Raw genomic sequence first — 14,834 nt, 5'->3', positions numbered from 1 at the left:
GGCATATCTATAATGGCCGTTAAACATGTGTGAACTGGTTGTGATAGTGGTTATCTGCTGATGCATGACTTGGCAGGGCACTCTGGCCAAATATATATTTAATCAATGCTATCTTTAAAGCAGTGGGGAGAAATCCTGGCTCTTCTGCCATCAGACATCAAACCCTTGCGTGTGTCTCAGATGACGAGGTGGCACCCTGCAGGTAAGGGGACCTAGCCGACATCGAGATACACTGCGTCTCCCGTTACAGCAATGGACCAGCACGGTGACCCCCCCCCCCCCACACACACACACACACACACACCACCACCACAAACGCACACACACACACGCAGACACACAGAATACAAGCCTTAGTACAACCACAGGAATATAAATCAATACATTTATAGATAATTTCAACGATATTTCTCTTTAACACTGTCCCTTCATTCGTCTCTGATGAACCGTTTTGGATCACCTCCCCCTCCCTTGCTTGCGCGCGCAAAGGTCGATAACCATCCTCATCTACAAAGTGCACGTGCCACAGCTCAGCCTCTGACGTGATTGGCTGAGGAATATATATATAATTTTTGGTCGAGGGATGGGAGGAAAGAAGGAGGGGTGGAGGGAGGAAGACTGCACGAGCTCCTGGTGACTCACGCACCTCGTCACTCCCATGCAGTCCCTGGCGCGTGCTCCCTTTGAGCGATACAGTGGGGATTCTCGACTCCCTCCCCCATCACACACACGCACACACAAACACACAAAAAAAACACACATAAAAAAAAATGACAGCAACATTCCTTCTACTACGTTTGAGATTTTATATTATACAATCTTTGCATTTCTCGATTGTTGTATGTTTGTTAACATGATATAAATATATTATTGATATAAGCCTATATTTGATAATAACGCAATTAAAGATATTTCTTTATTATATAAGTTAGATTAATTTTTTATAGTATTTACCAATATAGACCATTCATGTGTTTTGCTTGTGCCATACACGCCCTCTTATTCTGCTATGAAGGAGACAAACCGCCCAGGTATCAAAACCAGTGTCTGCAGCGGATCGCACTAAAATGCATTATCGCGGGGGATGGAGTGGTGACCTTCAAAAATCCAAACACAACCATACCAAAATAGACCCATGCACACTTCTAAACTTCAACGTTCCAAGAACAATCGATGTGTTCTTTATATTTTTGCTAAGTTGGTTAAAACACCCTTTCTAATAACACAAATACGCAAAGCCACCCCCCTCTACCCGAGCCGAAGATAGTATGATTCACACGGCCGGTCAGGTGACGTGTTGAGCTTCGCCATTTTGTGCCGCTACGCAACAAAATACCCGCCCGGCGTACATTGTTGCCAGATTGCACCCTATTTCCCGCCCAATCTGGCAACCCAGATTGGGAGGGTGCGCTGCGGCCAGGGTTGCCAGATTGGGCAGGAACTCTGGCCCAATCTGGCAACACTGTAACGCCGGGCGGGTATTTAGAGAAGCGTCGTGACTCGTCCTTACTCTGCAGTCTGCGGTCTCTCCACACCACTCAATACTGGACCTATCCACATCCACAGCTGTCACCGTCCACAGTCATCCATTTAAGGATATATAGTGATAATAAAGCATCGTTTTTTATCCACTAGTTTTTTTATATTAATCTTAGAAACCATGTCATCCAACGGCAACCCCGAGTACTCTGCGTTCTTCGCGGTGATGGGAGCCTCGTCCGCGATGGTCTTCAGCGGTAACTATTCATTATTTATTAAATTATTTATGAACATCAACCTTAACAGTGAGTCTGGATCCTGCTGGGCATTAATATTCAAATATCATTTTATTAGTAACATCGCATTAGCGTACTTGGTACACAGAACCAGATGCTAGCGCCTAGATATCGCGATATCTAGCTCCTAGATATCGTAGCTCGTTCCTCAGACGTCGAGGTGTCGTTCAGACGTCACGATGGCTCACTGAAACCCTAACGCTATAACCTTATCTCTTAAACACTTACAGTCGGGATGCGTCGCTATAGCCTTGTATCTCACCTATATCTTTCATTTACACAACGTTGGGAAGCTAACATTAACAAGTGTTAGCTCGTGTCTGTCTGTGTGTGTGGTTGGTGGGTGGGTGGGGGTTAGCTGCATTAGGATTAGGTTAAAGGGTTTGATGTCCGGGTCTACCACATTCAGTCTGCTGAACACAATGTTGGACATGGTGTCCGGTCCTCTGCAGTCCAACTGCCGCTGTCTGGGTTTGATGGAGGGGGAGGATGGCCCGTGTCATTATCATATCTGAAGAACTAGTTATAGGCCAATGTCGGATCAGCTGGGTGGTTTCCTTATGGTTCAAGAGGAACTACCGTCGATCACATGACGATCACATGATGAAACTGTCAATGGCCCAGTAGACTGTCGATTACACTAAAAACGGTACTGGTATTTAACTACATTACTCCCTGATCCATCAACTTGATAAATAATTCCTGACTGGATATCTTAATATCTCAGTTTAAACCAATGTTTGCCTCAAATGGACAGTGGCCTTCCGTTGTAATGCCTCGGGAAATTGTGTAAGCATATTGTATATGGCGATTTCTTTGTCTTATTTTCTTTTAGCTTAATTGAATGGTGCCCCCAGCCAGTAGGTGCAGCCTCGTGCAGGATTTACTATAGTAGTCAATGAGAACCCAGACACTGATCAATGGGCTACAACATGAGACTAATGTCTTCGTACCAGATGACCCTACCACCTTTTTATTACAAAAGTTCTCATTCCATGTATTAATTTATGGTACAAAATGTCATACAACCAGCACTTGGTTAAAATGACTTGTTTTAGAACATATAATAAGTGGGTGTACTCCCACTGTCGGGGATGTAGTGTGATGCGTAGACCTTGTGACAGATGGAGGAATAAGTCACTTAGGGAACGGGTTGGCGTGCGTAAGGATCAGGGCAGATTGCAGCACTGTTTGATCGAGACCCCATTATTAAGCCTATTTGGGTGGGGGAGACGGGACATTTGTGGTCCAGGTTGATCGAGAATATCTGGGATTTGGCAATTGTTTGGGTCTTCACACTAATTCGGGTTCATAATGGCTGAGCTTTATCATTTAGCCTCTCTGGTTTCATGTACTTGCAAGTGTTGAATTTCCACCCCTTCTGACATTCACGTGACTAAGGAAGAGGGACTTCCTCAAAACTCATTAGCCATAAAAATCGAGGATTTGTATGCAAGTGAATGGAAACCAAGAATCCAGTGTTCTAGCATAGAACCAATGTATGGTTAACGAGATTGTTGGACCATATTTTAACGTTGAATATCCATTTCAAAGCACTTTCATCTGGATTGATGTGGTGGCAGGCTTCCGCTGTTGTGCCATTGGCTCGTCCATGTTAGTATGTCTGCTTTTACCTGTAGGCTAGCTCTCTTACCTGCTCTGAATAAGTCCCACGCTCTGTGGCACTTGGCAGTGAATCCAGTTGTTAACAGATGACCGTTGGCAGCAAAGCTCTGGCCTTGGGGCTGCCTCTGTGGCACTGGGCTCAGAAAAGTACTATGCTTTAATGTGTGTGGTACATACATTTTGAATGAAATCTCTCCCGTCAATTCAAGAGCTCCAACCTCATTGTCATCCAAACTAACACATGAGAAAGGTTAAGCTGTCGGTCTCTTGTAGTTTTGAGTCTTGTCCAGCAGGTCTTTGTGGCGCAGATCTGGAGACATCAGTGTCTCAACAGCAGTGGTTCTGTGGGCAAGTCATCTCCTTGATGAATGAGGCGGCCAGTCAGCACTTGAGCTTTAGTGCTCTATTGTTGGGCCTGACCAGTTCCTCTGCACCCTGTCCTCTAGTTTCACATAATGGTGTTCTAGTGGACCAACCTCATCTGGTAACTTCAGTACATAATGCAGCTTAAGCTTTACATAAGAAGTGCTAGATTTGTTTTGTAAGTGTTATTACTTTTTATTTTAGGAAGATTCTCCCACTGACCTCATCTTTATGAATGAGGACGTTCCCTATTGGTCCAATCCAGACCTATTACCGGTTGGCTAACGTTGCATGACTGACAGCTGGCTCCTACTGTTACCTAATGCTTTCATCCAGCCTCCTTCAGAATATTCCTCAATTGAAAAGGGAAAGACAGGAGAGGGCTGGTTGGAGTAACGGGAAGGGATTAGGATCAAACAGTGCAGCGTTGGTCCTACTGTGTGGTCACATCTGGAGCTGAGGTAGGCTCCCAGTGCATCATCCAGCGGTTGATCCGCGATGCCGAGGAGCTACTATAGCCCCTACTGGCATCCCCTGGGGATGCCCTTCTCCACAAGGGAGGATGCAGGGACAGGGTGCAGTGTCTGGGTCTGTCTAAACCAGGGCAGGGGGATGAACCCTCTGAATGTCATGCCAGCTTGTCTGCCTGTCTGATGGTTGGATGCTGTTCTGGGGGTTAGAGAGAGGAGAGCTAGAAGGTATGATAGTGGGGGTTTTCTTCCTTCTTCTAAAAGGGAGGGTGAGATGACATGGATGGTTAGTGACATCTCGACTCCCAGAGTAGGAAAATGTACCACGGTGGCATCAAGTTGTACTGTGGGATATATGGATTTGAGCTCAAAGCTCATTTTATTATCCTTGTCATCCTTTCAGGAAGTCGCGTGATTGTTTCTAAAGCATGTGTAAAAAAAAATTGAGGTTGTCGTTGGTTAGACTGTTTGAAATCATAAAGTATAGTGGAAGCAAAATAATCCATTTAGATTATATTGCTTTGTTGAATAAATGCTGATTTATCCAGTCATCCCCAGCAGAAGGTCACTTTAATACATTACTATACTTGAATATCACACCAAGATCAGCCTCAATCCACCCTACTTGGGAGTGGCTAGAACAGTGGCTTTATTAACCCTGGTCTATTTAACGTCATGACTCGCTAGTCCGGACTATATGTTAATGTGACAAATGTAGGACAAGTCTGTTGTCTGCAAGTGCAATTATGATGGAGGCAAATACTGGTTTCATTCTCCTTCACCACATTACCATCAGGTTACCTTTTTAGGAATGGAAAACTGTGTTTCCTGTTTGTTATTGATCTGGGGTTGTATTAAAACTACTATGGAAAGGTTCTGAAATATGACCATTGGGTGTTTCAGAATGATTTGTTATGCTGGGTTTGACCGGTGATGAGTGGAGCTTTCCGGCCCTTGTTTTTCTGCTGCGCTTGGGAACTTTTGTGGACTAAGACCTATTATACATACTGTTTAACTTTTTTCTGTATCATTCATAAGTGGTTGCTTATTAGGTAAGGAAAGTTGGTTGTGTTTGGCAAAAAACAAACCACTGCACGTCCAGGCAATCATTCAGACATGATCTTCCTGCCTTCATAGACATGAGTTGAGGAAATGAATTGGTGATGTCTATCAGCGGTATACCTGAAGCCCAGCGGTGTTCTCAGGGGTCACCATAATGCACCATTAGTTCAAGACGTCTTTCATATATATTTGATGGAGCTGTTTTATCTTTTTCGTGTTTATGGCTTGTATGATTTCAACGTAATCCATTTCTATTTTTCCAAAGTTTCTAACATCAAACTCAAAAGGCTTTTGAATTTCTGGGTCCAAAAAAAACCATTCCACTCTGAAAATACACTCACATTACATGAGGTGATCTATGGTTCTTATGTGAAGAAATTTTTACTTTGGGTTTAACGGAAACCACCAAGCTGGCGGTGGCGAACAAGGCAAGTAATTGAGTAAGAAGCAGACGAGAGAAGAGGTTCTAATGTCTGAGTGCAATCCTGAATCTAACCACCTTTTCACCTTATCACAAGGCAACTACGGGTAATATTTCAAAAAACAATTTTTTTATTAGCAGTTTGACAGCGTCCAATATGTAGGAACATATTGCACGCTTTGGACAATTTGTGGCACCAATAAGGACATGAACCACTATTGGCACATGCATGGTGTTGACGTCTGATTCCTAATAATGGTTAATAGCTCATTCCGCTTCCTCACTCGCTCAAACATCATAATTTATTAGAATGTGTCCAATCTGAGTTGTGCAAATCCCTAGTCTGCTGTCCCCTAAACACTAGTCTGAGGGATTTTACTTTGATTAAGTCAAAAAGCAAATATTCCTCTCTGAAATGGTAAATATAATTTTCAAATTCAGTTACTTGAAGAGCAGCCAAACACGGTGTGGCGTTGCAACCCAAACCAATGCAATGGTTGCACCTTTGGCCGCTCTCCGCCTCTACCACATTGTGAGCCTTCTGCAGCCCCTGCAGTTGATTAGGAGGTCTGGAGTGCACATCTCCGGTTCACACACCAGGTGTGGTCCAGGGTGGATATGTATCTGCAGCACTCCACACCACTATCTTCCTACAGTCAGCCCTGACTATGTGTGACATCCAGTACCATAACACCTTCTCTCTCCCTGGTTATTTCCCATGGTTTCTCTCTTCTCTCTTGTTATGGCTTCGGCCATTTCTCAGCCTTCTGCATCTCTCTTCCTTCTCACATGACTGTATTCCCCTTAACCTCACCCCTCGTGTGTGTGTGTGTGTGTGTGTGTGTGTGTGTGTGTGTGTGTGTGTGTGTGTGTGTGTGTGTGTGTGTGTGTGTGTGTGTGTGTGTGTGTGTGTGTGTGTGTGTGTGTGTGTGTGTGTGTGTGTGTGTGTGTGTGTGTGTGTGTGGGGCTTCTTAAGGGCTGTGCAGGGCGTGTGGTTTCATCAACTCTCTAAATTATGTAATCCTGGATTTTTTTTTTTTTCTTGTAGAGGGAATTGAAAATTGCAAACTGTCTTGCCTGCTTCTCCACCTTAGTTTCACTTCCTTTGCTTATCCACAAGACCATCTCCCAGCATACTGCTATGCCTGGTAGGGCTTTGACTTCGAACTTCGTGATTCGAATATCAAAAAAATAAATCAAAATTCGAACGAATATTAGGCAGCCCTTAATATTCGAACCTGTTATGGGCAGGCCAAGAGGGAGAGACGTCGGAGAACCCATGCAGTCTATTCATAATATTGTAATGACCACAGAAGAGGCAGTGAATGAAGTATTGATTAGACAGCAATTTATTAGAAACATAATAAACCGTTGGAACACGCAAGACCGGTAACCATAGCAACGCCTGTAAACAAACCTTGCAAAGCCCAATTCAGGGCTGAATCCGAATACTCATACTTATAGTATGCATTTTGTAGTACGCCACAAATATAGCGCGTCCGAATGCTCAGTGTGCATTGTGTAGTACGGAAAACGTTTCCGAATGCGTACTACCGCCACAGTATACAACGGTAGGTCACTACGTTACCAGACTACGAGTCTGGTAACGGACGAAGAAGAGATGGCTGACCCGACACTACCAACAGCGGCTTAGAAAGACGTCATAGAAAGCGGCGAAAAAAAGACATTAAAAAGAGTAAAAAAGTAAAGTAAGTCATGAAGTAAAAAGAGACATTTTTAATTTAATAGCAACGATGACAAGACGGAAATCTGAGGGGAGACGCGTCATCTCCAAACATCCGGTGGAGTTACGGCGGTGTTCGGAAGAGTTCAGAGGCGTTCTACGCATAGCTGTAGACCGTTCTAGGCGTTCTACGCATAGCTGTAGACCGTACTACACACTGTCAAGTGTAGTACGGTCAAGTAGTAGACACTGAACATAAATAGTATGTACTAAGTATTCGGATTCAGCCCAGGTATTACTGAAGGCATTTAATGGTCAAAATAAATATTCGAATATATTCGAATACTATTATTAATAAACAAACGAACTTCGAATATCGTTTGTTTATCGTTTGAGGGAAAAGGGAAGTCTGGGGCCCCCTGCTTGAGCTGCTCCCCCCGCGACCCGACCCCGGATAAGCGGAAGAAAATGAGATGAGACTTCGAATATGATTTTTGGCCAAAAGTCAAAGCCCTAATGCCTGGTAGCCCTTTAATAGTATGCATCATTCTTCTATCTCGCCGTCCTTTATCTCTAGTTCCCTTTGTGCCTCTCTATCCCCTCTTCTCTCCTTCGATCTTCTGTCTGGATCTGTTTTCTCGTGCTGTGAGTGTTAACTCCTTTAGCTCTTTTTTCTTTTGGTTTGTCAAATCTCCACTACAGCCAACTGTATCCATGTTAGAACGGGCCACAATACCGCCTGCATCATTGTCTTTTCCTCTCAGCGTGCCTTGCGTCATCAAACCAACCAAGCAGCCTGTGCATGTGACTACACCAATTTGTATTTCCTTGTGGCCTGAACTCTCTCCGTCTTAATACATTACCCCACCTTCTCCCCCCAGCCCTGGGCGCGGCCTACGGCACGGCCAAGAGCGGCACGGGCATCGCAGCCATGTCAGTGATGCGTCCGGAGCTGATCATGAAGTCCATCATCCCCGTGGTCATGGCGGGGATCATCGCCATCTACGGCCTGGTTGTGGCCGTGCTCATCGCCAACAGCATCACAGAAGGCATCAGCCTGTACAAGTGAGGAACGCATGCTCTCTGATTTGGGTTTGGCCTCCTGTCCACATGGAATCTGTTTCCAAAGCAAGACGCATCTAGACACGCATCTCCAAGAGTGACCGTTGTTTCAGACCTGAGGGTGCAGAGTACTAACTATTTGGTTAGAGATAATAAGAGATGAATAGCGATGCCAATTTTAGTTAACACAGTAGAGGGCTGACTATGAAGAGACCTTTACTTATTTTTCAACAGTTACAATATGTAAGCAAATAAGGCCGGTCAAATGATTCAAGATTTAAACAGTTGATCACATGACGAGTAATAGTTTAAAACACTAGAATGTGCTTTCATAAATGGATTGGTGGTGTCAAATTCCTCTCATTGGATGTCTGGTAAATGAAGACACAGGGAAGGAGAGTAGGCGTAGATCACAAGGAACCAATCCCTGCTCCACACAGGACCTGTCTCCCCATCAGTGAGTGTGGAGCTGCCCCCTCCACACTCTGCTAAACACTGCCCCCCCCCCCCCCCCATGCTGTGTTGCAGGAGTTTCCTCCACCTCGGGGCGGGGCTGAGCGTGGGTCTCAGCGGCCTTGCGGCGGGCTTCGCCATCGGCATCGTGGGGGACGCCGGGGTCCGAGGCACGGCCCAGCAGCCCCGGCTCTTCGTAGGGATGATCCTGATCTTGATCTTCGCTGAGGTCCTGGGTCTCTACGGCCTCATCGTTGCCCTCATCCTGTCCACCAAATAAACGGCCTCTCGTCCGCCCGTAAGGGGCCGCTGGAGGAAGGAAAACAAAAAAATACAACGGGAAAATATTGTAAAAATTTCTAACATGAAGAAAAAGGTTGTGGGTGGGGGTGGGGAAAGAGTAAAATAAGTATCTCTCCATACTGATGGTCTTATCTGTAATATGTGTACAGGTGTCCCTTTGATAGTCAACCTCTTGTAAATGCGCAAAGTAGTGGTTTGTCTGTCTTGTGTGTGCGTGTGTGTGTGTGTGCGCGCGTGTTTAATGAGAATTCAATGTTCTGATAAAGAATAATTTTGCTCCACTAGTTGACTTGGTGTCTGGCCGTAGGGAGATGAGCGCCAGCTGGTTTCTCTCTGGCCATCCTGTGAGGACTCTCTGCATGGGCAGACCGGTGAACGCCCAACTTGGACAGACTTGGCTTTAGTATTGTTCTTTTCCAGGTTTAATTTATAAGATATTGTCCTTGAAACAGTCTAATTAACCATGGTGTGTCTAATAGATCTAGATATATAGAGATCTATGTAGATCTAGAGATCTCTCTAGATCCATCGATATAGATCTCTATCGATATACATCTATAGGTTGATGCACTGTGGATGAATTGATCAGTGATTGAAATTCCTCTGGATAGGTATCTTGGTTTATAGATTCTGATTGCCTTTAGTATTTGGATGGTGGGACTTGTGTTAAGTGTATTTTAATCATTACGAAAGCATTCTCAAACACGTCAACGTTTTTCCCTGTAGTACTGCTGTTGGATTGCATTAAAGATTTGTGTGCCCAGTGTTGGGTCTCACATGTTTAATTTTCATACCTCATCTCCTTATTTTTCATACCCCCCCCCCCCCCAGCCCATCTTCATAACCGGCATGGAGTTTGATATAAGCTACACCCTTGCATTTTCTGAATTTCTCTTCAGGTCAGCGTCTCATACCGTACCCAGTGAGGTCACCTCCAAACTATCAGAAATGAAGGGATTGATCCTCGACTCTTGTACTTGGTTAAACAAAGTTCAGAGGCCCACCACCTCCCCATCGTCTGCTTCTGCTTTCAGGGGTTCTGGCAGCCCTTGTCTAGCGATCTATGCCACTGTGCAAAATATAGGATTAAGCTTTCTATATAAAATACAAATCCCAATAGACATTGAACTACTTTGTTTATTTCAAAAAGTGCATTAACTGCCATTGTGTGGGTTAACAATTAAATCCTACGTCATTGCGTAGGTTAAAAGGTTAGTGTTTCACACGCTAAAGTATAAAACAAACATGCGTGATTATTCCAACAATTTACCCACTTTAATCACACACATTTAAGGATTAAAATATTCTGGTGAACTCCATCCATGAAAACTGTTACAATGTAGAAACCTCAATTCGATTTCCCGTCAGAAAAGTATTCATATCAGTCATTGCAAGGCCTTGCATGCCAAAATATAAATACAATTGGCTGTTCTTCATAGAATGCATCCTCTCCAGTGTTTGGTCCTCATCGATAGACAAAATAAATCAGATTTAGTCGACTAGTAATTTCAACCATCTCATGAATATCCTAGGTGTCAATAGTGCCACTCAGGCTCTGAACCATCAAGCAGCTTCAAGGGTGTCCAGAAGAGTGCGGCAGATGTTGGTGATGGCGCTGTAGGCTGCGCTCTCTGGGAACATCTTCATGAAGTCTCCACCCCCCTCCAGACTGCTGCTCAGCAGAGGGTCCAAAGGCACACAGCCTGGAACACACCGCCACAACGTTGATGAACCAACAATATCCTCACAGGTCTGGGTGTCTGGTCTCAAGACATACCAGTATCTACATTCGTTCTAAACATATTTCATCAACACATCTGCCCGCTGTTTTTAAATCACACTAACTTTTGTGTATCTTGTTTAATGTGAACGTTAACATCATTGATTACAGTCAAAGGCCTGCTGTGTTTGACTCTTCAGAGCAACCAGAAAGGTGTTTCTGGGAACTCCTGGTGGCTGAAAAGTGACATTACACCAGTGAGTTCTCACCTAGAAACGGTGAGCCTGTGATCTTAGCGAGCTCCTCGCCTCCACCCTTGGAGAAAATGTTGCTGCATTCCTAGAGATTTTTAAAGATTACAAAATGTTTCATACCTTGATATTTGAAAGAGGTAGAGTTGTAATATGAAGTGCCTATGTATGTGCGTGTACTCACTGAGCAGTGCGGACACACAAAGCCGCTCATATTCTCTACGATGCCCAGAATGGGAACGCCAACCTTCTTACAGAAGGTGATCTCCCGCCTCACGTCCCCGGTGGACACGGCCTGCACACAGAGAGACAGGCAACAGACGCTCACACACACATGGCGGCTGAGCTCAGAACCCTAAATTCTGTTCGTTACAAATTATGTTCATGTTGTGTCATTTGTGAATAGTTAGCAGGCTCTTACTATTACTGAATACACAGTGTACAAATGAAGAAACTGGGCGGTACAGTTGCGTTACATTTATCAGAGGAAACACAGAAAGTTTCCCAAAAATGCCTGGCCGATTTTCAGTGATTGAAAGTCAATATTGTCAGCAGCACTGACACCTAAAACCAGTATGCATTGCCATAGAAAGATGATGCTTCATCTTTAGGCACGTAATCAAAGTCATTTGAAAATGTGCTTGTTAATAAATAGCATAACACGAGCTCGGCTTGAACCAATCTTACTACGGGGTTCAAAGTGAAAGCACTTACTATAGATCCCAGCAGAGAAAGCAAACATCTAAAAGGAATGAGAATGTCCAGCAAAGAAATATTGATTCACTGCTCGTTTCAGGATTCATTTTGCAGGAAAACACACACACAAATTCATCCTGAATATGCGTTATGGAAACAGAATGTTTCCCGATCAAGCTTCAAATGTACTGCCACTCAGAATCGCGTTGGTTCCACTTGTACGTACACATGCAAAAAACCTCCCATTGTTGTTCTGTTTCACACACACTCTATGATATAATGTTATGCAAGCAAAACATATCTTTAATGTATTAATATATATTTATTTTTTAAAGCACAATAAATAACCCATTAGTAAGGCCATCTTTATATCCTTTGCAATGCCAACTGATGAAACAGAATATTGAAGGTCTATTTCAACCCGACCTGCAGGTGAACTGTGTGCATAAACGGGTGTCCTTATCGGCCATCTCATTACGAAGCCTCCTTCACATCCCAACAGCCTTTGTAGGGTGTTGGGGTAGCGCCCCTTGCTGCGGTGTTGGTAGGGTCATGGGGTCAGGCTCCTACCTGCGGGGTCTGTAGGCTCATGGGGTCGCCCACCCACCCCACCTAGGGGGTGGGTGGGGTCGCGCTCCTACCTGGGGGGTGGGTGGGGTCAGGCTCCTACCTGGGGGGTGGTGACGAGCACGGCTCCGTCCAGGCGGTGCTTCCTCAGGTTCTCCACGACCGACAGGTGCTCGTCAGACGTGCCCGGGGGCGTGTCCACCAGCAGCACGTCCAGCTCCCCCCACGCCACGTCCGACACAAACTGACCTATCAGGGCTGTGCGTGCAAACGCAACAAACATGTCCACAGTGTCAACGTACAGTGGGAGGAGACCCAGGTTTAGATCATTACCCTGATGATCTGTATTCCATCGTTAACATCATAAGGTGAGAGCCTGCCCCTCTGCGACGCTGCCGGGGGGTCTGACCGCCTACCGTTCTTCTTGGGCCCCCGCCACACCACGGCGTCGTCTGGGTTCTCCAGCATGAAGCCGATGGACATGAGTGCCAGGCTCTTGCTGGAGTCCGTGTAGACGGGCACCCAGCCGCCGTCACACTGGTGCACGTCGGGCCGGCCCACGCTCAGCATGCGGGGGATGCTGGGCCCGCACAGGTCCACGTCCAGGATCCCCACCTGACCAGAGGCAGCGTTAGAGCGCTGAGGAGGCCTGCTACAGCCGAGGAGGGACCCCCACGCACCGACCGTAACATTTCACCACGGGTCTGGAGGGCCCGTCCACAGATGCACGCAGACAGTTTACATTTACATTCAGGGGACGTTGCTGACACCACGCAGGGCGACAGCCAGCTCGTCAGGAGCAGTCAGGGTGGGTGTCGACACCTCGACACTAGGAGGAGCCGGGGATCGAACCAGCAACCTTCCGGTTACCAGTCAACCCGCCATACCTTCTGAGCTACTGCCACTCTGAGAGACCTATACAGCTGCAGGCTTCTGGGGCGATGATACAATAATTTATGACTCCATGACATTTGAGTCCATGGGAGGGCGTGGCAGAAGAATAAAATAATGCAATGCTACCGAGACAACCACACATGGCCTGGATGGATGTATTTGTCCGGCCCTCACCTTCTTGCCTGCATGGCGCAGCGCTAGGGCCAGCTCTGTGGTCAGCGTGCTCTTCCCGACCCCGCCCTTCCCCGACAGAACCAACACCACGTGCCGCACCTGCGCCAGGTTGCCTCCTTCGAGAGAGAAGAAGATACAAATGATACAAAATATAGGCTCCCTGAAGATGTGATGGTTTACTCCTCCTCACCACGCCACTGTGACACACACACACACACACACACACACACACACACACACACACACACACACACCCCCCCCCCCCCCTTGGGTGCCTTGCACTATATAAATCCCCTGAATAGTATTACTACTATGAGTCATCTTATGTTATTTACAAAGTCGAAAAGGACTAATATAAAACAGCATTAATGGAGGTTCGGATCCCGCTGTGACGCGAGGAGCGAAATTATCCAAACTGACGCAATACCAGTGAACTTTTGACCAGGAGAAAAATTCTCAAGTCATTCTGAGTCATGTTTCATAGCCGGAAAGTCTACGTTAACTTTTAGGATACAAGTCATTCCCGCTGCTTGATACGTTATGAACCAAAACCCTACCATCCAATGTGGTTCTGGTCTGCATGCCCATGGGATTTAAGTCAGGTTCCTTCTCTGTGTGATATGTGACACATACCTTTTATATCGAAAATATTATTATAATGATTATCGATAATAAACAAGGAGATAATAACCAATAACCACAAGGAGTAGTGGATGCCGTAGTTGACATACTTTAAACGGAGACATTACTAGGATAATAATAACGGCGTTGATGTGGGGCTATCTTACCGCTGTTATTCTCTCCCATGTTGCCCGAGTTGCGTCGTTGTAGCAAGACACTTCCGTGAAACGTCACGGACTCATCCTCCAATCAGGGGGCAGTATGTCCTGATATATATTGGGGGTATATGTCCCTCCCTCGTCTCAACGCCAACCAATCGCTGCTCGGTGCGTTCTTTAGTCCAACAGCCTATTTGGGGCAAGGTTCTGAACGTGTCCTTTATCGTCTTTATGAGTCTTGATGTCTTTAGTTATTTATATAAGTTTACATTATATATTGGGTTTCACAAGTGTTGCAAAACGGAAGGATTACAATGCATATTACTTGTTATTTTCTATAAACACTGAATTCTAAATCTTATTAAATTGCAATATAACAATTCAGTCATTATTTTTCTGTCTTTGTTTTTCTGCATTGTGTGTTTGTCATTCCATAGTTGTTAACTCGATGTTGTTTACAAGATTACACTCGCACAATGCATCTACACACGATCCATAAGCAGGAGCGCCTGAGTTGAACCCACTTAAATCATT

At 45.3% G+C, this 14,834-nt stretch overlaps 2 protein-coding genes across 2 annotated transcripts; one reads left to right on the top strand and one right to left on the bottom strand.

Annotated features, from left to right (window-relative positions):
• Positions 1-1,493: 1,493 nt before the first annotated feature.
• On the top strand, positions 1,494-10,010 carry atp6v0cb (ATPase H+ transporting V0 subunit cb). Its single transcript, XM_060036789.1, has 3 exons — positions 1,494-1,736; positions 8,283-8,466; positions 8,992-10,010. Exons 1-3 carry the CDS (start codon positions 1,661-1,663, stop codon positions 9,194-9,196), a joined length of 465 nt encoding a protein of 154 aa, XP_059892772.1. The 5' UTR covers positions 1,494-1,660; the 3' UTR covers positions 9,197-10,010.
• Positions 9,505-14,461, bottom strand: nubp2 (nucleotide binding protein 2 (MinD homolog, E. coli)). The gene is made up of 7 exons (XM_060036788.1): positions 14,310-14,461; positions 13,522-13,637; positions 12,870-13,068; positions 12,557-12,711; positions 11,375-11,485; positions 11,209-11,278; positions 9,505-10,922 (listed from the first exon to the last, which is right to left on the bottom strand). Exons 1-7 carry the CDS (start codon positions 14,326-14,328, stop codon positions 10,783-10,785), a joined length of 810 nt encoding a protein of 269 aa, XP_059892771.1. The 5' UTR covers positions 14,329-14,461; the 3' UTR covers positions 9,505-10,782.
• Between the last annotated feature and the right edge of the window lie 373 nt (positions 14,462-14,834).

Source organism: Gadus macrocephalus, chromosome 18, assembly GCF_031168955.1.
Source record: "Gadus macrocephalus chromosome 18, ASM3116895v1".
NCBI lineage: Eukaryota > Metazoa > Chordata > Actinopteri > Gadiformes > Gadidae > Gadus > Gadus macrocephalus.
Note: the sequence above shows the minus strand (reverse complement) of the source record. Positions and strands in the feature narration are given on the sequence as shown.